This window comes from Heptranchias perlo, chromosome 29 (assembly GCF_035084215.1).
Source record: "Heptranchias perlo isolate sHepPer1 chromosome 29, sHepPer1.hap1, whole genome shotgun sequence".
In the NCBI taxonomy this organism is placed as follows: domain Eukaryota; kingdom Metazoa; phylum Chordata; class Chondrichthyes; order Hexanchiformes; family Hexanchidae; genus Heptranchias; species Heptranchias perlo.
This window is the reverse complement of record NC_090353.1, coordinates 29,540,187-29,565,143: the sequence shown is the minus strand read 5'-3', so window position 1 is coordinate 29,565,143 and position 24,957 is coordinate 29,540,187. Positions and strand designations below refer to the sequence as shown.

At 42.5% G+C, this 24,957-nt stretch overlaps 1 protein-coding gene across 2 annotated transcripts in view; it reads left to right on the top strand.

Moving 5' to 3' along the window:
- Window positions 1–3,426: 3,426 nt before the first annotated feature.
- Window positions 3,427–24,957, top strand: part of LOC137299555 (TLE family member 5-like) — an 86,831-nt gene continuing 65,300 nt past the window's right edge. For both annotated transcript variants that reach the window (XM_067968381.1, XM_067968380.1), the window contains exon 1: window positions 3,427–4,015. In XM_067968381.1, coding sequence (XP_067824482.1) covers window positions 3,992–4,015 — 24 coding nt within the window. In that variant the 5' untranslated portion in view covers window positions 3,427–3,991. The remainder of the gene's footprint in view (window positions 4,016–24,957) is intronic.

Genomic DNA, 24,957 nt, shown 5'->3' with positions numbered 1-24,957 from the left:
ATTTGTAATGGAACCTGCCAATGTAAACTTGTCACACTGTAATTACACCCTCCTGCCCTTGGTGGCATTGCGGCGCTCCCTCTGAAATTGTTGTCCCCTTGCCTCCTCCCACAGGAACTTTGTCAAATGCCTTTTGGAAGCTTCAATACACAACAGTTTGCCACAGTCCACTTGAGTTGTCATTTCCTCCATTTGTTTTGTACTGAAATGTTGATGAACATCCTCTGCTAATCCATTTGCTTTACTTTGGGAGAGAAGACTGAGGGAGGTAAGGAATTCCACTGTTTTCAGATGCTGGCAAAGGACACATGGAGGAGAAAGTTTAGAGGAACGAGAGAAATTATCACTATAGTCTCGATAAAATAAAGGGATTCTGCAGTCTAGTTGATGCTCCTCTCTTTTTGTGATGAGCCTTTATTTCAACACAGTGAGAATATAATAAGAAGGTAAAGCATGAATATTATATAATAAGTAATAACTAATGCTTCACTATGGCTGTCATTACATCTCAACCACTTGGAGCATCTTGGGTATTGACGTCTTCCATGGTTCCCATCACCAGCAAAGTAAAAACAAAAACAAGAACAAAAAAATGCAGTCTTTATAATAATGTTTTTTTGGTATCTGTGTGCAATTTTCTTCTTTCTGATTGGTTAGGTGTCATGTGTGTTTGTGTTTTTTCTTGCTTCCCAAGTGACCGTTTCCCTAATCATATGCCATAAAAATAATCAATCGTATTCCACCAAAAGAAATTCTCCTGTCTGAATTTTCTGATTCACTAATCACGTTCCCGAAACATGATCAATCAAATTCGACAAAGAAGGAGATGCAGGCACTGTGACAGATGCCCACCTGTCTGAACCTCGGGGTCCTGCCTGCTGCTTGGTAAAGATTCACACCTGCTATGATCACGCCCTTGTAATCACGCCCTGACATTGTGCTCTCACACAGTTGAGCACCACCACAACCACTAGCAGCAGGAAGTGCACCAATATATTAAAACCGGATACATGGGAGTGATTACAAGGCAGTAATCTCATCTCAGGTTTACACGACAGTAGAACTTTGTTCTCACTAAGGAAAAGAGGCCGTATTGCTAGTTTTGTAAAATAGAAAGACTTACATTTATATAGCACCTTTCATAACCTCAGGATGTCACAAAGCGCTTTACAGCCAGTGAAGAACTTTTTGAAATGTAGTTACTGTTGTGATGTAGGAAACGCAGCAGTCAATTTACACACAGCAAGATCCCACAAACAGCAATTAAATAATGACCAGATAATCTGATTTTTACATGTTGGTTGAAGGATTAATTTTGGCCAGGATGCTGGGAGAATGCCCCTGCTCTTCTACGAATAGTGCCATGGGATCTTTTACGTTCATCTGAGAGGGCAGATGGGGCTTCGGTTTAACATCTCATCTGAAAGTCGGCACCTCCAATAGTGCAGCACTCCATCAGCACTGCACTGAAATGTCAGCCTAGATTATGTGCTCAAGTCTCTAGAGTGGGTAGATGGAAAGTTGGGGCATTATGAATCAACTTGAAAGGCGCAAAGTTTGGATTATTATAACAAAAGTTTTAAAGGGGATCAAATGCTTTTGCTTTCCTCTTCCTGTCTCTGACTTAGAGGGGTTACAGCAAATATCCACCAGAATGATACAAGGATTTAAAGGGTTCATTTATGAGGACAGGTTGCATAAACTTGGTTTGTATTCCCTTGAGTTTAGAAGGTTGTGGGGTGATCTAATCGAAGTGTTTAAAATGATTAAGTGATTTTATAGGGTAGATGCAGAGAAACTATTTCCTCTGGTGGTTGCATACAGAACAAGGGGGCATAATCTTAAAATTAGAGATAGGCCATTTAGGAGTGAAATCTGGAAACACTTTTTCACACAATAGGGTTTTGATAGAGTAAATAAGGAGAAACTGCTTCCAGTGGCAGAAGGATTGATTACCAGAGGACACAGATTTAAGGTAATTGGCAAAAGAACCAGAGACGACATGAGGAAAAAAAATGTAAGCAGCGAGTTGTTAAGATCTGGAATGCACTGCCTGAAAGGGTGGTGGTTGCAGATTCAATAATAACCTTCAAAAAATAATTGGATAAATAGCTAAAAGCGAAAAATTTGCGGGGCTATGGGGCAGGGAAATGGGACCAATTGGATAGCTCTTTCAAAGAGCCGGCACATGCCGAATGGCGTCCTTCTGTGTTGTATCAGTTTATGATTCTCGGAAATCTGAAACTCCTTCAAGAGGCTGTGGATGCTGTGTCAATTGAAATCTTCAAGACTGAGATCAATGGATTTTTATTAGGTAAAGGTATCAAGGGATATGGAGCAAAGGCGGGTAAATGGAGTTGAGGTACAGATCAGTCATGATATAGTCATGATATAGTCCAAGTTATAGTCCATTGCTGGACTATAACTTGGTGTTGTAAAATTGTTTACAGTGATCTAATTGAATGGTGGAGCAAGCTCGAGGGGCTGAATGGCCTACTCCTGTTCCTACGAAACTCTCTCCTTTGATGATTTTTTTTCTTGCATTTCTCTTTCATTGATGACCCGCTTTGAGCACCTGTGCTGAGTTTAATTCTGTTTGATTTTATTTTAAATGTTTTCTAAAGTATATATCGAACCGCCCTCCCCCTACCGTTTCACTCTCCCACAGACTTCTTTTGCTGTCCCCCTCCAGCTCTGGTTTTCCTCCCATGCAAGACATCGCCCAGGGACTGTATTAGGCCAGCTTTAGACCTGTTAAAGAGGCTGAGATGGCCTTCCCTCCTCATTAGCATTTGTTTACATTGTGTCCACAATTGCCCTGCTTCAATTTAGAGACGAGACATGGGTGGGGGAGGAATTGGAGTGGATGCAAGGGCGAAGGACGAAAATCTGGCCAGGCTAGAGTTAAAACTCGCACTCAATTTTGTTGGGAGGTTGGAGGTGGGATCACCAAAATAAAACCAGCCGTCTCGTCACCTTATTTATGTGAGCTGAAGCCCCTGGTGAGATAACAGGGCTTGTAATCTATCTCTCTGGGGTATCCATTATTTTTTTTAATATAATATACTCTTGTCAATACTGAATCTTGCAAGCACCGTCTGCTTTTTTCACCTCCCCCCGCCAAGATTATAACACTGCGCAAAAATTCTAACACACATTCTAATCGCCACTAGCCTCCACCCCCCTCCCCTCCTTTGAAAAGCAAATGAATATCTGCACTGAAATTAACATAATAGGAGGGTGGGGGGGGGGGAAACATTAAAAATGGAAAATTGATAGTAGATTAATAGGAGGTTTTTTTTTGAAAAAATATATATATATATTTAAAAAAAAATTTTTGGCAATGATTAAAAATGGCTCGGGGTAGCTGCCCCACTTCCGCATCACGTGGCCGGGTTCTCATTCATTACGTCTCCTGGCGGGGGGTTGCTGTCTGTACGTTCCATTCCGCCTCGGTCAATTTGTTACAGTGTCGCTGTGCTGTTGCGTTCGGCAACATTGTATCCCAACAGAGGAAAAGAGGGGGGAGAAATTAAAAAGCAGGCAAAGGCAAGCCTCTCAGTAACTGGGAAGAAGAAGAAGAAGAAGAAAGGAACAAAGAAGGGAAAGGAGAGAGAGAAAAAAGAAAAAGAGGATACGCGCTGAGCAATGCACCGAAATGTTTCGGTGCTAAACCCAGCGGCTCCCGTCAACGTCGCCTTTTGAAGAGCCGAAGGTGTACAATGTATCGCGACTGCATTATGAAAGATAAAAAATAAACCTTCCGCGGTTTAAACACACACACAAAAAAAAAAGAAAGAGAGAAAACGTGCGGGAAGAGTCGGCGGAAACAGCTCATCTGGCATTGTTTTACCCTCCGGACTGAACGTAACATACGCAGGAATTTTTTTTTTCTCTGTTGTTGGATTTCAAGGGAGGGTGGTGGTTGATATTTTTTTTTTAGGGAAAAAAAATTGGGGGCGATCTCCGTTTCCAAGAGAACAAGGGGGCGATGTATCCGCAAGCCAGGCAGCCGGTAAGTGACTTGTGGCCGGAGCGCACGTTTCCATTTCAGCGAGTTAATTTCACTTTCCTCCCCCCCCCCCCCCCCCGCCCGGCTCCTCGAACCAAAAAATGCTGAAGTGAAACTGCCCCGGCTCTATTTTCTTGTGGAGTATCCTTCGCTGGCGTTTACTGAGCATTTAAGGCTGTAGCTATCAACCCCTCGTTTCCAAGTCTTGACATTCATTCACTTCTCTTCAACCGCACGCCAACTTAATCAGAAAAGGCTTTGTTTTTACTTTGAAATGATTTTTTAAATTTAAAAATGTTCTAGATGATTTATTTACAAGATCCCATTTGTAGCTTTAAAAAGGAAACTGTACACTCTCTACCTTTTCTTAAGATTTGTAATAACGCCCTGGATCTGTTGTAGACTTTGACATCTTTTGTTTCTGATTGCTATTGTTTAAATCCGCTTGTAAATCCACTTTACCTCGTATGTAGGCCCCACTGCATTAACCGTTTTACTGGCATACTTGAAACAAAGTACATGCGAGAAATTATGTTTGCAGGCAAATAGTCAATTTGGGGAATCAAAGATGGAGGTGGGATTGTGTACCCACCACAATTGTCTTTTTTTTTAATATGCAGAAGTTTTTAAAGTCACAGGATCCTCAGGGTAACTGAGAGTTGTCCCCCTCCCTCAGTTATGACCTTTTAACCTAATATTTAGATCTGCACAAACAGTTTCCATTTTGTGTGCAATATTTTGCAGATTTCAATTGTAAATTTTCAATCAACAAACAGTGGTTTCAAAACCTAACTTTCTGTTTGCCAGAGTCCAGTGGATCTTAAAGGCTTTGTAGTAAAGTCTAGGTGTCGGTGAAGGAGGTGAAACACAGTGCACTGATATCCATGTGTTTGCCTTTTCCTTTTCCAAGTGGTGGAAGTGTACAGGAATGAGTGGAAGTGCAATGAGAAAATAACTTGTAGTGTGGGCACAATATTCTGGTAGTTTTTCTTTATCCATCCAATTTTATTTCCTTCTAATTTTCTAACCTCACCTGGAGGTGCTGATCTGCAATTAGTACCCTGCCCACAAGTCGTTTCTGCACATGTGGGCCTAGATACTGAGTGTGTGCAGGTTATTCTACTGTGGTTGGGGCATTCCTATCTTTGCCTGACCTGTACATGTGCACTTTCCAGCTGGAGATGCTGGATAATAGAGCTGGAACCTTGGTGGATATTTCTCCTGTCTCGCCCAGGGATACCACAGCCAGTTGTAGCACTCCTAAGTAGCTAATTCAGCTTAGTGTGGGTTTTGAGCCTGGGAACGCCCTGCTTTGACTGGTTCAGTTCCACACTGGGCGGCAAAGCTACCGGAGGGGCCTGTTTTTTGGGTTTTTGAAAAGCAGATGGTGGTTGATCACTCTGCCATGGCTGTGGAGGTGCTGCTCGTATGCAGTTCCCTTCTGATTAGTTGGGTAGAACTGTCTAGGCTGTGGAATTCTTCATACTCCTTACTATTCATTAATCGGCCGCCAGGAGGTGCAGTTTGGGGTTGGGTGTGGTCCGACCAATGTCTCTTCCCTCCTGCCACCAATGGAGCTGATGCCCTTTCATGGGGTACTTACAGCAGTTTGATTGGGAGATGATTAAAGACTTCCCCCATCTCTCCACGAGCTGGAGTGCAGTTCCATGGGAGCCCGCTGTCTCTTGGCAGCTCTCCCAAGTGACCATCCTTCGTGTGTGTGTGTGTTGACAGTGCAGGTTACTCATGAGGCTGTAGGGCCTGATCAAAGTCCAATCTGGCCTCATCCAATATCTACATGTGCAAACTTTTCAATGGGAGTCATCAGGAGTGGGAACCTTGACTGCTTTATTTGTTGTCCCCCTCCGTAGGACAGAGGTGCTGAGTTCAATTGTAGTGCCGTGGTTGAGGTCAGTTGACTCAGCCCAGACCTCAAAGTGAGCCTGGAACCATCCTGGATTGTATGGCTCAATTCCTCATTAGGCAGTGAGTGCACTTAACAACTCAACTACAGGAGAAGCTTTGAAACATTCCATTTAACCCCTTCCCTTCCCCCCTCTTCAGCTCAGCTGAGGTGAGCTGAATTTCTGACCATCTGCTGGGAAGTCCAATGCTCAACAGTTTTGAGAAACCAGGGCATATTTTTTTTTTCTTTGGGGGGGGAAAAAAATCCTTGCATACTTTTATTCCCCCCTCTGGCCATTGGTTAGCTCCATGCTGCTTTGCTGTTCCATGGGTGCGAGATTACGTAACCGTCTACGACATGCAGGGTCACAGACAGCAGGTGTCAGCAGCCTATTCAACTGTGGATGGTATTGCAATCAAGCCTGATCCGATCCTCAGCCAGTAATGCACATGCAGGGGTTCTTGAATTGCGATCAGAAGTGGGATCTCTGGCAAATTTGCAAGCCCTCCCCCTGCCCTTTCCTCTTCCAGGGGCACTGAGGCCAATTATAGCACCCTTATTATCAACCTGGCTGAGATCAGATAACTCAACACAGACTGGGAATCAAACCTGTAATCTTCCAGCTGAGACACGGAAGGGCAATTAAAATCTGCATGACTATAAACACGCCATGTAAACTGGCAACATCTGTTGCGTGACCTCTAATAATCCAACCAGCTATGCCTTTTGGAACCACTTTTCCATCCCTTTACCCCCAGGCTGGTGTATAAGTGACTTGTGTTCATTTTGTGCCACTCTCTGTGTGGGAAGGAAAATTCTGCATGTGCATCAAGCTGGTAGTTTAAAGATGTAATGATCTACAGTGATTGGAATTTTGTCCTGATCAATTGATAGGTTTCTTTATCGGCTTTTAACCTTTCTCTTCACTGCACCATTCATTGTGAAGCAATGCAAGTTCTTGAGGCTGAGATTGAGATCTATAAGGGATAGTGTGCTTGCCCTTTTGGCCTATGACCCCGCCCCAGGGTTCTGCCTCTGTAGAAGTCCAACTGTGTGAGTCCACAAATCATGGGAAGACTTGAATTCGCAAACAGTTTGGGAAAGATTTTTTTTAAAAAGGGCGCATTTCTATTTTAAGCAAATTCTTTTAGCTTTGGGAAAAGAAATAAAAGTTGTGGAATGGGTTTGATCCTTGATTGTTGCTTAAGTTATTTGATCACAGTTATGGCAGTTGTACGAGAGTTACAATTATGCTTCAGTGCTCCCAGTCTAAGGGATAGGAAGGGAGAAGGAAATCGGTTAGGGATCGCAAATCTTTATCAAGCGACTTCTGCTGGAAGGTGCAGAGTAGACGTTAGGTGGGGACACAGTCGAGTTCTGTTGGGATGCCTTCTATGGTCGAATAACCAGCTGACACTAGGCTCACAGGAGAAGTGCCCCCTTGGGCACGTAACCCCTGTGGCAGCGCCACTACTCTCAGAGGAAGAGGAGAACGTTCGAGGGTTCAAGGCATAAAATGAAAACGTCTGTAACTTGGCTTTGTTTTGTAGATAAGCAGGTGCTGCTTTTCCTGAAGTCTTTTGAAGGATGGCTCATTTATTATAGTTTAATTATTGCTCATATTCTACAAAACAAAATAGGTGTCCCCTTTTTTTAAATTACCCTGAGATCCAGCTTTTAAAGTGCCCCCTAGATGGTTTGTGGTATAAGTGCTAATTTAGCTATTCGACCATGAATGTCCCGCAGAATCTAAATTGCAGTGCTTGTATACAAATGGGAGCATTTGTACTTCTCCAGTGCAACTGTCATTTTCAGTTTGATTTACATCGGATCAGAGAATGTTAGCTGCCTATTCCCATGTTGAGCAGGGGCAGACATGACAAGCTGGCATCCATATCCATTGTCGAACCTGACCTTGGAACCTCATGCCGAATGGTTAAGTTGGTGAAATTGCAGTGCTGTGTCTTGAAAGAACTCACATTTTAATTCGTAGCCCCATCCTAAAATACTTTTGTAAAAATACCCTCTGAATGTGTGTGCACGTGTTGTAATTTATCTGTCCCTTTTTTTTGTGAAAGTTTCACTCCAGTCAAGAGAATTCAGTACTGGAGAATGGAAAACTTAGTATGGACACTCCTGGGTTAAATATAGTGCAATTCCATATGGAGTGAAGCTCATTCTACATTGGACTAACAATGTGCCTCAGCTCCACATTCAGGAGTGTCCCGTATGTCACGTGGGTCTTCTGAGGTTAGTCATTTAGTGCCAAATAAAGGGTGTTTTTTTTTTAAATTTAAAAATGGGTTATTGCTGCTTGAAGGCCTTTTGAATGGGCTTGATCTTTGCTGTATGTCCAGCTTTGGTTCCAGTTGTGCTGTGGTTTCATTCCAGTGTGTTTCTTGGTACAGATTGAACGTCCCTAAAATGTATAGTTTAAATCTTGCTGGATTCTGCAATCCAGAGTTGCTCTGACGCAGCTTCCGCACTCCAGGCACGGGTCTCCTGTCAGCGTGTCTACACGGTGTAACAGTGGGCTTGGTACACTCCTGTTCAGTGTTCTGAAATCAAACTTGGACTCATTTCCAGTTGACAAATCGTGTGCTTGCACAGAACTTGGTTCCTCCATGTACCAGCACGATAAGATGCTGCAGGTTGTGTTAGTTGGACAACGAACCTGCCGTACAGACCAGGAAAGGCCCTAGTTCAATTTCCAGACTGAGATACCTGATCTCAGCTGTGGTCGTGGTAGGGGTGTTAGAGCTGACCCCCGTGTCCCTTGGCTGGGGAGGCCAAAAGACCTAGGATTCTTACTTTTCATTGCAGTTCAATGACACTCGCTGGAAAGTGCATGTGTGTGGTTTGAGCTTGGCTGTGATATCTTCCATGGCCGAATAGGCTTCTTATGCTCACAAGTAAAGAATGGCCACTTGGGCAAGCCACCAGGAGGTAACCGGGTGTGTGTGGAATTGTAAGCCAGCATGGAGCCCTTGCCATCATCATATGAAAAGGAAGAAAACTTGAGCTGGGGGAAACAGATATCCAACTGGAGTAGGGGTGGGTGGAGTGACATCAATTCACTAGATAAGCATAATGTATGCATTTCTTAGTCTGCGTGGACCTTACTAGATTGGAATAATACTGGCGTCCTATCCTTGTACTCCCTCCGTCAGCCCTAAACGATAGGGTGGTTTGCCTGCAGACCTCTCCACAAGTGCCGTCAGTGCAGCCATGTTATTGGCAGCCTGCTAAGCCCAATTGTCCCTGCTGGATTGCTCTTCCTGGTTGAGTACTGGCAAGAAGAACCTGTTGAGGGTGGTTTACCTTTGGCTGGGATTTAAACTTTGGCCTGCAGCATGGACATCTTGACCCTTCACTGCTACAGCCATTGGACCACTGTTATTGTTTGTGAAGTATTGAGGCATTGTTTTTTAACTTCAACTCAGGCATCCAATGATCAATGTCTTGCCAAGGTATTCAAAGAACATTCTGTAGGTTAGAGTTGGGCTGTTTTACAGCAATTTTTTTTTTCCTTTGGTGTAAATGAGGTTTGGGTGGCTTTTTTTTATAACTTTAATTTTGTAAATAGCCCTAAATTTAATTGTGGCCTTCAAAGGCTGATCTCTTGGCACTTTATATGCCAACGGTGTGCTTGGCAAATCCTGGCACTGGTAATGCTCTGGATTCCTGAAGCTGGAAAGTGATTCCTTTTTCATTACCTTGACTGCACCGAAGGGTTAGATACATACAGAAAATTATGTAAGAGATTCCCAATTAGAGAATTTATTGCAGCTCCCATGTCAATTTACTGAACACATCAATATGCGAACACAGAATCTGGATGCAGCTCCCTAAATGGAGTAGTACTTGCATAGTAACTATAACAGTGTTTCTATGTTGGATTCTTTAAATGCAGTTGTGGTGAAAACCTGAGCTCTATACCTGCCTGCACATTTTAAAATCTATTTTCTTCCCTACTTCTGAAGGTGTTGATTGTGCTGGAGTATGGTTCCTTGAATGTCTTTTGACTATTCTTCATGTGTGAGACCATGAATGCTCCCAGGATATTTGACAGGGGTGCGGGTGGTAGGATTTTGCACCAAAGCCTGACCTGTTCTCATCCAACATTCACACCTGCAGTTTTCAGCAAGCTTCAATAGATAGCAATTGAGAGCAGAAACTCTTGCTGTTCTTTCCCTCCTTAACCCAGGGGCACTGAGACAAACTGTGGTGTTCCTACTGCCATCTTGGCTGAGGTCAGCAAACTCAACACAGACTGGGATTCTAACCTGAGACCTTCTGATCTGTATCAACACTGTATGTATTGTGTTGACCAACAGAGCCACAATAGAAAGCTCTTCATGTTTACTGTTGTACTTAACTGTTTCTCCTGCATTTGGTTCAGGATCATTGGATCTATTTTCCAAATATCAAAGTGGTATTTCAAGAATTTCAGTCGCAATAGAATAGGTCATGTAAATAGAAATAAGATGAGAAAATGAAAGATTCTAATAAGTTTTCAGTGCATATACCTGTCACTTTAGCCAACCACAGTGCTGTTTGAGATCTCTTCTGTGCGATCTGGGACTGTAAGTCTCCACGCTCTGATGGCTATTATAAATGAAGCGAGTTGAGGAACATTTTTGGTTTAGATCCCAGTGACTAGAGTTGAGTCTCAATTGGAATATCGCTTTTCAAATGAAGTAGTTCTTGATTACACCTTGGGTCATTTGAAAATAATACGAGAAAGAAAGACTTGCATTCATACCAACCCCTGCCATGTTTGTCAAATATCCCAAGGTGCTTCGTGATACTTTGTAGTAAGCCATGTAGGCAAGTGTGGCAGCCATATTTGCATAGCAAGATCCTTCAAATAGCATGCATTTTGGTGGTGTTGGTTCAGGGAGGATACCTGGAGAAATCACTGTTCTGAGATCTCTCATGTTCACCTGAACAGGTGTTCTGGGCTTTGGCTTAATACCTCATCAAAGGGCAAATTCCCAACAGTGCAGCACTTGATATCAGTCTAGATTATGTGCTCAATTGCTGGAGTGGAGCTTTAAGCCGCAGCTTTCTGATCAAAGGCAAGAGTGTTACCAATTTAACTCTGCTCCCACTGTACTGGGGTCAGGGGATTGAAGGGAGGTAGAGGAAAATAACCATCTAGTCCAATTACAATTAGCAGTTGTTTACTAGTTACTTTGATTTTGAACAGACCATTTAGTTATAAAGGCCACACCCAAAGATGGTTGGTCATAGACCAGTTGTGGTGGTGGTGGGGATGGGATGGGAATGTTAATGTTTGACTCTCAACCCAAAGGGTTTTACTTCAAATCTGCTTGGAACCGTGGACATGTGGAGAGTTTTGGAACAATGGACAGAAGAGGGGGGAATAATTGAGTGGGCTAGGTAAAGATGAAAAATTGGCAGGACCAGTCTGGCCCTCCTAATAGGTGCTCCTATTGATCAAACCTGGTGCATGAATAATGGTCTACTGTGCACTTCACCACTACTATCTCACCACACTGGCTGACTCGGATGCTGAAAGTTGGAGAACTTCATGTACATTTAGGGATGGGACAAGGTGAGCTTCACTTTAGGCAAATCTTGAAGTGGAAATTTTATTTTTCATCGCCATGTTCTAGTGACTCTAAACTAAGCTACACAAGTAGTTTCCCACTCCACTACTTCTGGTAATGGAGTGCACAGCCTTTCCCTTTAGGGAACATCCCATGTATTGAAGTCCTGAGATCTTATTGGCGAGGCTCACACATTAGTAATGCTCATTAGGGTGAGCATCCTTGAAGCCTACTCCAGTGATGAGTAAGTCTCTTTAGGACAGGACCAGGGAAAACTGCCAGAGGAGAAAAGGAATGGCACTACTAGGCCTTGCTGTACTCCTACAACGCACCAATTAAAAGTTTGCTCTGTTTTTCACTGCTATGAATCAAAAATGACGTGTCTATCCCACTCCACAGTATCAACGTTTTGTTACAGATGCAAAACCTTTTCTTTATAAATAAAGGTTGATCACTTAATGCTGGTTTCTTCTAACCTGGAGCCTGACATTTACTAGCATTTCCAATCGGCCGAGTTCCTTGCCAAACAACAGTTAAACTCTGATTAACCCAAGGCTATGTTCCCTTATCAACAACTGAACTTTGCGGTGCTACAAGGACACAGCTTCACCTTAGCAACAGAATAACACTGCGTGAATTGCATGGTATAACGCTCCCGTTCTTGTAAAATAACATGTAACTTACTGTGGGAGCAGTGCGATGGGAAATTCTCTGGGTCCAAAATTAAACTCACGTCCTTTTACCACTGATTAACCAAGTAACCCTAGCAAAAAAACAAGTCAGGACAGCTGAGTGAGTTTTATAGTCATTTTGAATGAATGTGTATATATAGGTCATAAATCCCAAGAAATTCAATTGGTCGTTAATGTTTTCACCATTCAGTAAATATGAAGTAATGCAGCTTTGAAGGAGCATTCTGACCCACTAATGTTTATTGCAGAGCTAATACTTATATAACCACTATACACCAGTTTATTTATCTTTATTCTCAGCACCAGAATGCCTGATTTAATAAAAATAATTCAGTAAAGAAATCTCATCTGCAGAAATTGCAAAGTTATTCATTTGTGACTTCATCAGTGCATCATTAATTATGGTGGAAAAAAAGTGTCTTTTTTTGTTTTCCAATAAAAGAGGAATGTTGGTCTCCAGGTGTCACACTGGCCACACAGATGAGGAAAGTCCCAGGTTTGAACTCTGGTCAGTCATGGGTCAGCTGGGTTAGGGTGGTAATTGCTGTCCTGTGCACTTCCAAGCCCCTTAGCTCCTCTGTTAAAACATGGAGTTGTGTGTTTAGCTGTAATGTTTTGCCTGTCATTGAATATTCACCGTCTGTCATTGAAGAAAGGTTACATTAGTGACGTATCAAAGTGCTGCTGGAGCACATGGGATCACGTTGCAGCCTGAGTTGCCTCCCTCGGGAGAAAAGGTGATAAATTTGGGTTGTGAGAGGGGTGGATATTAAATTTTCATCCTCTGCTATCTCATCAGGCTCTTGACATGACAGAATTTGCACTTGGTTGTGTAGCCCACTTCATTGGACTCTAATTTGAATTTTCACTATTTGAAGTGTGTATCCCATGTTAACTGAATCCACTCATTAACATGGGCAAACCATTTATTTGCATGAAATTTTGCTCTTCAAGGTGACCAGCATATTTGTATATCTCATTTGGTCGATTGAGATCTAATCAGCACAAAATGCCTCCGATTTCACAGTCAAAAGAGTTGGCTGGAACACTTTGTGACATCGGAGCAATAAATATAAGGAAATTGTTGTGGTTTAGATCTCTTGGCAGTTGAAAGTGTATTGTCACTCTTGGGAGTCTGGGCCTTGTTTATTTCCATTCGGTGCAAATTCAAAACCCAGTTGCATTGAAGGACTGCATTGTGGGATTGTTTGCCTTTTCCTTGCCCGTTCAATTAGTTTTAAATAAGGTGTGCAATACAACTATAGAGGTCTCTAACCAGACAATGGGTGCTGCAACCTGATCTATCTCTGGGTTCTCGGGTTGAACTAGGATTAATAGACTGCAAGTCTCGTGTGAAATGAGTTTGGGCTATCGCTATCTAATTTCTAGTGGACACGGATCTTTTGTACCTAATGGGCGAGCTCACTTTGAGAGACTTGTATTTGTACAATGCCTTATTGTGTCTTTGCAAAACATCTGAGTTACTTTGAATACAGTGATTATCATGTAGGCAAAAGTGGCCTCCATTTTTTTTTTGCACACTGCAATAGTAATGAGCTCTATGACTGGTTTACATGTTTTTTGGTGGTGACCAGGACATGGGGAAAGCTGTCATGGGATTTTTAACTTACACCAGAACCACTGGAACAGGCTGACCAAGCCTTGGTTTGACATCTTATCTGAAGGATGGCATCTGAACAACGAAGTGCTCCCTCTGTACTGGAGTGGAAAATTGGTTTAGATTATGCTTCAAATCCGGGAGTGGAGCTCGCTTCCACAAGCTATTGGCTGAGGTGAGAGTGCCACAGTGATGGTTGGTGTGACAAGTAGAAATATCAGACTTGTGCAGTAGGGGAGGACCTTGAGGTTAAGAATCATTTTTCTAGCATAGTGGAGGGTGAATGACTGCCCATTTCACCTATGCTATATCTGATTTATAGTCCAACAAATTTATTTTAAATTCCACAAGCTTTCGGAGGCTTCCTCCTTCCTCAGGTGAACGGTGTGGAAATTCCACACCGTTCACCTGAGGAAGGAGGAAGCCTCCGAAAGCTTGTGGAATTTAAAATAAATTTGTTGGACTATAACTTGGTGTTGTAAAATTGTTTACAATTGTCAACCCCGGTCCATCACCGGCATCTCCATCATATCTGATTTAAGGAGGGCTTGTTGCTGACACTTTGGTGCTAACAGTGGAAAATCCTTACACAGACATTCTTTTATAATGAACGCAAAAGTGCACCTCCAGAAGGTCTTCAGTCCTAACCTTAATTTGGGGGAGATGTTGAGTTTCCTTTCGTAACCTTATTTACTTTGAGAAGGTGCTGTGCGGATGGGTCGGCTCGATGTCGAGGTACTTTCTGATTTTTCTAATGGGGTTTTTCCTGATACCTAGAGAGGGGAGGCAAGAGGAATGTCCAAGAAAGTGCACTGTAGTATTTCTTATCACTTGAGGTCATCTCCTTTTGTGGAGAAGACATTTCTGTAGTAAATCCACTGCCAATTCATTCTTTTCCCTCTTACATTGGAAAATAGCCTCTGGTAGGAACACTGTGTTGACAGCATTGCTCATGAGAAGAAATCACTCAGTCACAAAAAGGAAAACTTTATTTATGGGCCTAAAAGTACATGATGTACTGTTGATGTTGAATCTGATGTCTAATCTATAGTGTACATGTTGTTTTCCATTACTCTGCTGGCAAGTACAATGCTGTACCACTGTGTCTGCATATGGTGCAGTTATTCTCCAGGTCCAGTGTCAGCACCTGGTGTTTTATCTGTTCTATACAGATAGTACTCATCTTCAAGGCTATCTGTAACGGTGTTGCATCAAAATAGGCTTTAGTGATTTAAGGTATGTGCATTGTAAATAAACACATTAAAAGGGGAGCAGTCAAGCTCTGGAGTTGAGAAGTGAGTTAGGTCCCTAGTATCAGGACGCAAAACTAGAAGAACTAGAGCTTTTCAGATTTGAAAGAAGGCAACAGATTGGTGGCCTTATAGCATCATACAAGAGAGAAATGATATAGAAAAGGTAAAGCAAGTGCAATATTTCAATTTGTATTATGATAGGCCAAGGAAGTACAGGTTCAAACCAGTGAAAGGCAAATTTCATTAGGTTCTTCATACAAAGGATTATCAAGAAGTGAAATGTACTCCTAGGTAGGGTAACCAAGGCAAAAACCGGGGATTCGCTTGAAAATTGAACTGAATGTTGTGACAAGGAACTTAGATGTAGGTTTGTTCCGTTTGGTCTACCTCATCTGTATTTTGTGAACTAATTAGTATTACTGCTTTACAAGATGGTAATTATTTAATCTCTGGCTTAAGATGATCCAGCTTTATTCCTGGAGTTTAGGCCATCCTTTGTACCCCCCCCCAATGGAACTACTGCCTTGTAGCTCACTCCCTGGTACCTAGAATCTATATTTAGCCTTTTTTTTCCATGACCGTTTTCTCTCCTACCTTCTCTCTCCTGACGATGGAGTGTAGTTCCAGTGATGCCTGTATCAAATGGCCAGTATTTGAGCTTGCACCTTGACAATGACCGGTTATTTGATCATGGGGACATTACAGCAGAGCCAGATATTGCACTCACCTGATATCGAAAGCAGGAATCACTGGATAGCAATTGGGAGCAGGAGCCCTGGATGTTTCTAATATCCTCCCCAAAAGCTGAGGCCCATTATAGGTTCCTACAACCATCCATGCAGTGATAAAATGTGCGATCTTTCTAGTCCTTATAGCTCAGATATTCACTGGATAAACTCGCTATCTTCTTCCAATGGTCTAGTGTGTGAAGACATTGACCTATATGGAACAGATAGTCCCAGGTTTAATTCTGGGTCTGCACTGAGTTAACTGAATTGGCCTCGGGAAGGAAAAAAAATCGGGTGAGGGTTCTTACTTTTGATCACTATCCAGTAAGTAGTGCTAGAAAGAGCATACTTGTGGACATTGGGTGAGCACAAGATCTGGCTCGGCTGTAATGTTCTCCATGATAAATAGCCTGCCAACATTCACTTGAAGAATGGGCATTTGGGTGAGGTACCATAGGGCTACAATGCTAGTGGAACCATACTGCAGCACAAGTCAGCACTTTCAGGGATAGTGAGGGGAAAACACATCAAATAAGTAATACTGGCAATGTGTTACAAGACAATAATTCCATCTGTGGATTCAGGTGATGTTCGTACTTGTTTTGAAACAGTCAATGGAATGAGTCTTGTTCACTCAGTTGTCTATATATTATTCTGTACTTAATTTGTGGCAAGTCTTTATTAAACTTGAATGTGTCAAAACTGAAACTTTAATTCACAGAATTTTTAAAAAGGAAATTCTGTTTGTATTTAATAATGGATTTAAGGGGAAATCTATGTGTGCAAATGGAATTGCCACATGGCAATAAGTGTTAAAAGGGGAGCAATCTGCACGTCTAGTACGGTCTCTGTTCTCCGTTTGATTTGTAGTTTAACATGGCTGTGTGAGAACGGCCTGAGAAGAGGCATTTTGCTTAGCATTCCCCTGCAGTGACCTGGTGACCGGGGGGGCTTTGCCCCAGCCCACCAGCTGCAGTCAATCACGTTACTGGAATGAAGATTCATGATCTCACTGCAGGGAGAATTCAACCACCAAACGTCTCTTCCCAAGTTTCCTTGAACAGCCATTTTTTTTTAAGAATATAAAACCTAGGAACTAAGGCTAGTTAAGATGCCAAGAAATATTATAAAGGGAGATAATTGAACATTTAAGATTACGTTCTGCTTCAACAGCTGTTGACTGACCTTGTTAGTCAGCTTATGGATCACCATTTTGATTGCCGTTTACACAGTTGCTGAGGTAATTCTTCTCGTAGCAGATGTTTATGATTATCGTTTCAGAAGAATGTTAAAATGGAGGGTTGCAAGCTATTCCTGTGATGCTACTAATCAAATTTATACAAAAAAGAGTGATTGCCTTGACTTTTTAATCACTACACCACAAAATAAAACATGGGAGTTATGATTGCTGCAGCAGTTTTAGATCTTTTCTGAAGGTGTCTGAACAGTTTATTGAATCTTGCTGCTTCACTACTGCCCCCCTCCCCCCGGACCAAACTCCTAGTACGTAAGAGGATCCAAATTTCTAGTCAGAAGAGAGTCTGGAATCTGGACTGCTGACTTCCTTTATGGAGGAGGAAGCTTCATAGTGTAAACAGACCAGCAGAAGTCAGCGTGGTTAGTGCTGCATACAAAAGTTCTAGAAGGAAATGATGGGAGCAGCTTAGCGAGACCACATTTTTCTTGAATTAAGTATTCAGCATGAGGCTGAGTAAAGTTGAAAATAAATTCAGTATGGTGGCTGAAGTATAGTCTTGTGTAAATTTTTTTTTGTTAGTGTGTAGTTCTCTGCCCAGAGATATTGTGGACATTTTTCTTTTTATTGACGGATGGATGGACAGCACTGAGCACAACATGCAGTATTGTTAAAAGGTAGTAAATTCTTCTCGCACAGCAGTAAATGCCGCTGTACTATTTACCTTTTTTGAGTTCAGAATGTCCTCTGTTCAGAATATTTATTGGGGGGGGGGGGAGAGGGGGGAAGATAACACGTCACTCCGATGTTGAGTGATGAAGGCAATGGATTAAGTGGAAGCAGGAAATCGCTCATATGTCATTCACTTGCGAATTAGTATGATTTTCAAGATCCGTAAATTGAAAATTAAACACGAGCTGAGGCAAAAGAGGAGTGAATTTATGGAATAGATTGGCCCTGTGCAGTAAATGGAATCTCATGACTAATTGCCTCATTCCAGAGGGAATAGGAGAGTTCAGGCTTAGATCTAGGACACGATTAAAGATGGGAAATGTTTGGAATACCAATTTAAAGGAAATGCTAAATATGGAATGAACTGGATACATCCTTGTGTTCAAAATGTGTGGGTTTGACAGTGTTGTCACTGGGATTTCAGTAAAGCTCACTGCTGGACCTCTGACATTTTTGTGTTCTGTCCACTTGAACTGGAAACCTAAGCAGTACAATTGTACATTTAGCCCTTTGAAATGTGGGTTGTGTCCGGAAGGAAGCTGTAGAACAGAGGGTGAGATGTTGGTGGTTACAAATGTCACTGGTGGTGGGCCTAACTTGGGGTGAAGATCACACAGGAAATATATTGGGTTTAAGTGAGTTTATTTTCCATGTAGCATATTAGCAGCAATATGCTAAACATGCCTGGTTATATTTGCAGACCAGAAAACCAGTGTTACGTAATCGATAAATGGAGAGTTGAATTTTTGTGCTGATTCTTGATTGTGAAATGAGTGCAATGGATTTACATCATATGGTAAACTTTTGGAAGGCTCTACTCCAACGCATAGCCTCGCTGAACAAGACACAGGCTGCAGAATCAGCCTTGTAGTGTTAAGTGACTTTTCTACGACCCTGTCCAGCAAAGCTTCATGCTAGGAGGCCTTGCCTCATGAAATTTATGGATATGCCACAATTAAGACATTAAATGTAATCCTAAATCAACATTCTTAACTGATTATATTTGGGCTGGCTTTTATACAGTTGCAGGATGGAGATTCACCTTGAGGTGGGTTTGATGCTGGACCTGATTCAGACACATGACAAAAAAATTAATCTTCTATCAGTTTCCCACTCCACTTCCCTCACTTCACCTGGTGACTCCTTGCTGGGTGTTGGCACCCTCTGGTACCTCCCCCAAGTGACCATTCTTCGTGTCTGAACATCAAGGGTGGTGTTAGGCCATTTTACCGAGGGAGGGTTCACAGCTGAATCCAATCTTTACTCACATCCCAGCAGGGGTTATTGAGTAGTGATCAGGAGGGAGAACCCTAGTTAACTGCTGTCCCTAACTCTGGTGCAGAGAGGCCAATCTTAGTACCCCTCTACGATAAAGCTTAATGATGGACTTGCAAAATTAACCTTTCCGGTTCTGTACTTCTTTTAACTTATCAGAAGGATTGTTCTTTCTCCATCATCTCTTATGTCTGATGGGGCTGCTATCTTTATTTCCAAAACCAGTCTTCCCCCAAAAGTAAAATCACTGCCCATTGCAGCATTCACTATGCTGCATATACAATATTGAAGATCTTCTGTTTGTGTGCCCTTCCTGTTGTCACAGAAGAATTATACTTTTATGTTAACCTGGGCAGTTTTGATGTTGACATTTTAAAATGGAAATTCTGTTCACTGTTGCCTTTAACAATGTAGTTGCAGGCTGTGGCCAGTAAATGGTGCTGTTGAGTGAGTTTCTGAAGCCTCTCCCACCTTGCCGCCATCTTGTATATATTCATCAAATGACTCTGGGCAATGCCATGGAACAATTTACTCGTTTGTATAAAGAAAAAGGAAAGACACCCGATGGCCCATTGGAACTCCTCACCGAGGGGTGCCACTTCCATTTAGTCCACCTGTGTCAACCCAGATACTAAGATTATGACCGTGATTATGTAACCGCAGCAGCTCGAGTTAAATCAATATTATTTGCACTAGAGTAAAACAATATAAATGTAACCTATTGAAATTGCCCATTTCAGATGGGACTGGGAGCATCTGTAAATCAATGACTGCAATCAATACTTAAGTGTCCTTTAAAACCAAAATGATGGGAATAAAATTATTGGAGAAATTAAAACTGGCATCAATGTCAAACTTCAGTGGCATGTTGGATTCTTTCATCAGAGCCACGTGTTCAAATCCCAGACTCCACTGACGTTTGAACTTTTCTTTCTTCACCCGTTGACCGTCACCAGTTCCCAAAATGACCGCACTCTGCAGGGGGCAAAGCATTTCAAGCTCTGGGTGAGTGGCTTCACGATAAAAGGACCAGCTGCACCCGGCAGGAGTGCGTCAAGACTAGCCTTGATTGTGAACATGGAGAAATCTGTGGCTGAGACCGTCCCACTTCCTTGCTGACTGAGGAAGCATGAAGGTTGGGAGCAGCCTTGGGCAGATAAGAGTGTGTATGGGGAGTCATAAAAATTTAAGGAGGAAAGCTGATCGAATAAATGATGAGATTCACATCTGAAATAGGTCATTTATTGAATGTGAACATGAATGTTAGTTGCATGAAGTGTTTCTTAAAGATTGTCCTATTGAAATGGTGTTTCGTGGAGTGGGAAAGGAGCTGGGGAAATATAATTGAAGTATATTGGTCAATTTTAATAGACTTGTTATTGACTGCTTATTAAATGATTTTTTTAATTGAAAGGCTTTTTTAAAAAAAATGACTCAGCAAGCGAACTAATAATGGAGAGGGAGTTTTCAGAAGTTACTGTGACACAACCCGCTTTACACCCGTAAATATCTTTGCATTCCGAGACCCCCACCCATCCCTGGTAACCACCAGGGACCCCATTGTAAATACCATTGCACTCCTGGACACCTCCTTGTAAAAACCGTTACGTTCCCAGGAAGTCTTGTAACTTCCTGTGGATAGAATTGGCCACCCAAAGAAAAACTCTGCCATAGTTGCAGAAAAGATACGGGTAATGTGCTAGTGAGTCAACAAATACAGACAGCCAGTGGGCAGACAAATCTAATGACCATGAGGACCCTCCCCTTGCAAGCCTTCTACGATCCTGGGACTCCCAAGTCTGCCCGTGATCCACAGAAGCTGGATTCAACAGCATAAAGGTGGGAGCTCGCTCGCTGTTGGGTTCCCAAAATCCGACTTCCAAGGAGTTCACTATAAAAGGCCCTTGAGGGGGTGGGGGATTCAAGCAGTGGTCTTGAGGCCACATTGGACCATGAGCCCTGGCAATCCAGCTGACACAGCCCATGGAATTCGGTCTAATTTGTGTTTACATGTCTTAGTTGCTGGTTTGCCCTATTTGAATTTTGTGTGGTTGGAAGCTTGGATATGGGCTGTTTAGCACGTTGACCCAGTGATGGATAAATCCTAAATCAGAACGCCAAGATCTGTCAGGACCAGCAACTTGATGTACACACATTAGCAGGATCTTTATGGCCTAGATTTTTCCATTCGGCTATTTTAATGCAGATCGGAAATTCTTGGCTTATTTGTGGTCCTCGAGACTCCATGGCATGTATCTGTCTACCCCTTGAAGCCAAAAAGCTTGGACAATCTGCTTTAGTGTATTGGTAGCATGTGTTATTAGAATAATCATTCTCCAGCCAATATACTTGTGCATCCTCCAACTTTCTTCGCCCCGCCATTGGTGGCAGTGCCTTCAGCTGTCTAGGCCCGGAGCTCTGGAATTCCCTCCCCAAACTTCTTTGCTTCTCCGCCTCACTCTCCTTTATAAGATGCTGCTTAAAACCATCTTTGACCAAGCGATTTTGGTCACCTGTCCTAGTGTCTCCTCCTTTGGCTCCATGTCAATTTTTTGTCTCATAACGTTCGTGTGAAACTCCTTGGGATGTTTCACCACGTTAAAGATGCTATATAAATGCAAGTTGTTGTTGCCCTTAAGTCATCAATCACCTCAAATCACTCCCACCACCATTACAACCAGTGATCGATCTGCAAGCCACCACCAGTACTTATTATAGAGCTCAAATACTCCCTCCTGTCACACCATACATTTCAGAAAGACAACTTGTATGCTGGGTGTTTATTCACTGTTTAGGTGGATGTTGTATGAAAATATCAGCCTGCTATTGGCACTTTACAGAAATCTTAGTGACAGCCTTGCATATAGAACATGTGGCTGCTAAAACTAATTGTTAATACAGACCTACAGTACTCACAGCCCAGTAAAGACCAAATATTTAAAAGCTACATTAAATTTGCAAATGGTAGCAACCCCACACATAGCATTGCAGGCCAGTAAAGAGCTGAGTAACTTTGGTGCCTGAATTCTTTCATGTTTGCTCTCGCAGACGGCTTTTATTTAAATGAATAGAGCTTGACATTACTACACTAGCAGCATCTGTTTAGGCAGACTCTGATTGTAATCATAATGGCTGCTTTCAGTACCTGCGGGGAAGATATGAATGTTAGACTTAAAGGTTACTTAAAGGTCACTGATACTGATTTATATTCATTATTTATAAGAATTGAAACAAAGTTCAGAGGGTTACATATTTGGGGTGTGTTAAAGATGAGTGAGCCAGCCTGGGTTCAGGATTCTTTAGTCCAGCTAAGACCAATGAAACTCAGCACTCTCTGCCCAGTGTTGCCCCTTTTTTTCTTTCATTCCTCCCATCCGACTCACTCTTGCTCTCTCCTTCACACTCTCTTCCCCCTTCTTTCCATTTTCTCTTCTCCCCTCTCCCTTATCTCCCGACTGTCCAGCCACAAATACCTGTAAGGCTACCATCACTACAACTAAGTCTGTCTTAACATTTCCATAATAAGAGATAGGAGTAGGCCATTCGGCCCCTCGAGCCTGCTCCGCCATTTAATGAGATCATGGCTGATCTGATCTTTACCTCAACTCCACTTTCCCGCCTTTTCCCAATATCCTTTGACTCCCTCTTAAATTTCATTTGTAAATTTAAGGCCTCCGTGCCAACTTTAATGCAACACCCTACCTTGTTACAATCATGCATTTCGTTTATCCTTGACTTGCCTAATGGTTACTTACATTAAATGTAGGGTAAGAAACCTGCCGCTCAGCATTACATAAGTAACACCTGCCCCACAATTAAACTTGTAGAATAGATTTGGGTGGTGCAGCATGTTGAAATTTCCATGCCCTATGCCACAAAGTGGTTGGATGCAGTCCTCCATAACCCTCTGAGTGGCAAGTTAAAGATCTCCTGTGTAGAGCCAAGCATTTCCCCCGTGGAGGGAGAATCTGGCAGCCTGGGCCTTGTCCACATGCTTCCTCGCAGTTTGTTTCAGAACAGCACCTGAAGGAGATGTCTGAGAGGTGATCTTGTCGAGATATACAATATAGTAAATGGCATGGAAATGGTAAATCCAGAAAACTACTTTAAACTGAATTGCAAGATTAGACAAAGGGGCATAGGTTCAAATCAGTATATTGCAAACGTGGCACTGATACTGGGGAAGGTTCTTGTCCACAGTGATCGATACTTTTAATGGACTCCAGGGTAAAGTAGTGGAGGCAAAAACGCTGGAGTCATTGAAGAAACAATTAGATGCTGCAACAGGGAGAATTTGAAGTTTTATTTGGATGAAACTATGATGGGACAAAAGTGCAGCCTTCATCCACAATTATCTTGCTATCTTATGAATATCTGCAATGGCCTAGCAGCACGTTATCTGCCCAGTAAAGAATGATGTGTGGAAAGTAGAGATTTTTTTTGCTACATAGCACAGTGATTGTGGTCAGGGTGGGGGGGGGGGGGGGGTGGTTGAAGCATTCAAAGGAAATAGATCTCTGATTTACCAGCTATTAGAGAGAGAGCGGGGTTGAGGTGCTATTTCTGGCATGTTACATCATCCCGACCCTGCTTCTGACAGAATTTCTCCTCGTGGATCCCTCCTGAATTTCCACTCTCCACCCAGCTTACGTTCCCACAGCATCCTTCTTTCATGGCCTAGATTCTTAAAGCCGCTCTCTCCCCCACCCCCACCTTTTTTGAAAGCTTCCTTTAAACACCTTTTCTCTTTGCACGTGCTCCCAGCCATTCTACTTTTCCCCTTTGCTCGGTGTTCACTTTATCCTCTCCCCAGTAAAACGCTGTGAAATGTCCTCTCCTAAATGAGGAGCGCTATAGAAATATAAAGTGATGCTTTAACTGCAACGTTGTGTAATGTTCCCTCAAGCTGCTATTAGCATAATACATGTAGACCTGGGAGAAACATGGAGCTCTGAGCTGTGACAGCAAACCCTCACAAATATAGACCTCTATAAGACGATCAACTCTTACTTGCCAATTGAAGCTTATCCTAACAAGTGATGATGTTGCGCTCATGTGATTTGTAACGCACTCTTGTGGTCTGGTAACCATGGAAATGCCACCCATAATCTTGCAGCCATTCTTTCCCCACAAGCCGGCCTGTGCAGGAACTGAAGATGCACACTAGTGTGTTTTCTCTGCTTATATTCAGGCCCTTTACAGCAGGGGTAATACCACACTCAGCTTGTCATCTGGAACTGAATTAAGAGTTACTCTTTTCGAACAGTGGCAGATTTTTTGTTAAAGCAAAATTGTGCATTTGACTGATCACAGCTACTCTGAACTCGTAGCTCGGAAATAGAATAATGAAACAAATCTTAGGAGCCAACACGAATACAATAGTTGGCGTAAGGCTTTAATTGATGCCCCATTTTTAAAAAAATCCAATTGAGGTTAGTGCTGAGTTTTAACATGCTTTTTCTTCAGTATTCTGATTTTTTTTTTTGTACAAGCTGTGAGTGCTGACAGCATTATTAGAAGGACTAGCTGGGAGGAATTAATGAGCTGAGCGATGCAAGGCAGCACAATCAGCACACGCACCGCTGAAACGACTTGATGACTGAAGCACTCCGGGTTAATGACTTGTCTCCACTTAAACTAATTCGGCGCTCTAGCACTGTCAGGTTTAGAGACTCCTCCCAGGCAATTCCTCCAGTGACGACATCAGTCATGGTATCCAAAAGCAAATGGGGAAATCAACAGAACTAGACCAGGGTGTTCAAGCCGAGCCCAAATGCAGGAGAAGTGCAGCAGGTAGGGGGTACCAACACTCCTGGGAGAATCCAGGACAATCCCGAACCAGCAACCCGGGAGAAAAATCATAAGGGCATTATGTATCTTTTTTCATTTTTCTTTGAACACTTTCGTGTATTAGTTATATTAAAAATTTGGAGGTGGAAGTATTTGGGCGGGGTGGTTGGAAGCAGGAGG